The sequence below is a fragment of the Manihot esculenta genome, chromosome 3, assembly GCF_001659605.2.
Source record: "Manihot esculenta cultivar AM560-2 chromosome 3, M.esculenta_v8, whole genome shotgun sequence".
Classification (NCBI taxonomy): Eukaryota; Viridiplantae; Streptophyta; class Magnoliopsida; order Malpighiales; family Euphorbiaceae; genus Manihot; species Manihot esculenta.
Window position 1 is genome coordinate 13,902,006 of NC_035163.2, and position 960 is coordinate 13,902,965.

General features: G+C 36.4%; 1 protein-coding gene across 1 annotated transcript; it reads left to right on the plus strand.

Annotated features, from left to right (window-relative positions):
• The first annotated feature begins 226 nt into the window (after window positions 1–226).
• On the plus strand, window positions 227–960 carry LOC122723275. The gene is made up of 2 exons (XM_043955056.1): window positions 227–558; window positions 691–960. Exons 1-2 carry the CDS (start codon window positions 227–229, stop codon window positions 896–898), a joined length of 540 nt encoding a protein of 179 aa, XP_043810991.1. The 3' UTR covers window positions 899–960.

Consider the following 960-nt stretch of genomic DNA (forward strand, 5'->3'; position numbering starts at 1 on the left):
ATGATCCAGCGGGTGGTGAAGTGTTGATTTCGGAATTAGTTGAAGAAGAAGAAGAAGAAGATGAGACATATCATTATTCAACTTTAGACAATGATGAATATTACTTAGATTAGTCAACTCTAAGCTGTATAGTAAACTTTTTTGCTCTAATTATCTTTTTTATTATTGTTGATTATTTTTACTTTTACAACATACTAATCTCCTGTTGGATTTTTTTTGTGCAGATATGGTCAGGGGTAAAGGTAAAGAAGATGCACGTAATGCTGATCGTGGTGTTTTAACGGGTGCAGGTAGAGGTCGAGGCCGAGGTGATCCAGAAATTGTTCGTGGTCGAGGCATTATAGCCACTGCACCTTCTTCAGCTGACTTTAGAGCCCCAGCACTAACTCCAATAACCCCTGTATCATACTCAGCCCCTGCAGCCCCTCCACTTGCTCCAGTTGCCCCCACTGCTCCAACTTCTTCAAGTTCTGTTCCTGGATCGAGTGCTAGTCGATCTGCATCCTCATCCTCATCACATGCTACTAGGACCTACTGTTATGTGCATGCAAGCGGAAAGTAAGTATAATGTATAACATTACTTATCATTGTATTACATATCTTTGTTATTAGTTTTTATTTTGGTTAATTATTTAAAAATAATTATATTGAATATTTATAAATTATGCTCGCATTGTTAAACTATTACAGTCTTATGCCTTCTGAGAAGACATCTGGTGCCTGCATAAAGATTTTTCAAAAGTACAATATCGAGGAGGGTTCTTCCTGGAAGAATATCCCACAATCCACAAAAGATTTTTATTTCAGAGAGTTTGAGGTACGCAATATATTATGCATTCTAACAAAGATAAAATGTCTTATAATCTATGTTGTATTGTACATGTGTTTTTTAAATTAATTTACAGAAAGAATTTCACTAGGATGAGGGAAGTGCTGCAATAGTGAGGAAGGCATGGAATA

Excerpts from the sequence above, each read along its gene's own strand:
- LOC122723275 (XM_043955056.1), top strand. The coding sequence starts at position 227 with ATGGTCAGGGGTAAAGGTAAAGAAGATGCACGTAATGCTGATCGTGGT. Across the intron at positions 559-690 it reads TATGTGCATGCAAGCGGAAA|TCTTATGCCTTCTGAGAAGA; the intron begins GTAAGTATAATG and ends AAACTATTACAG.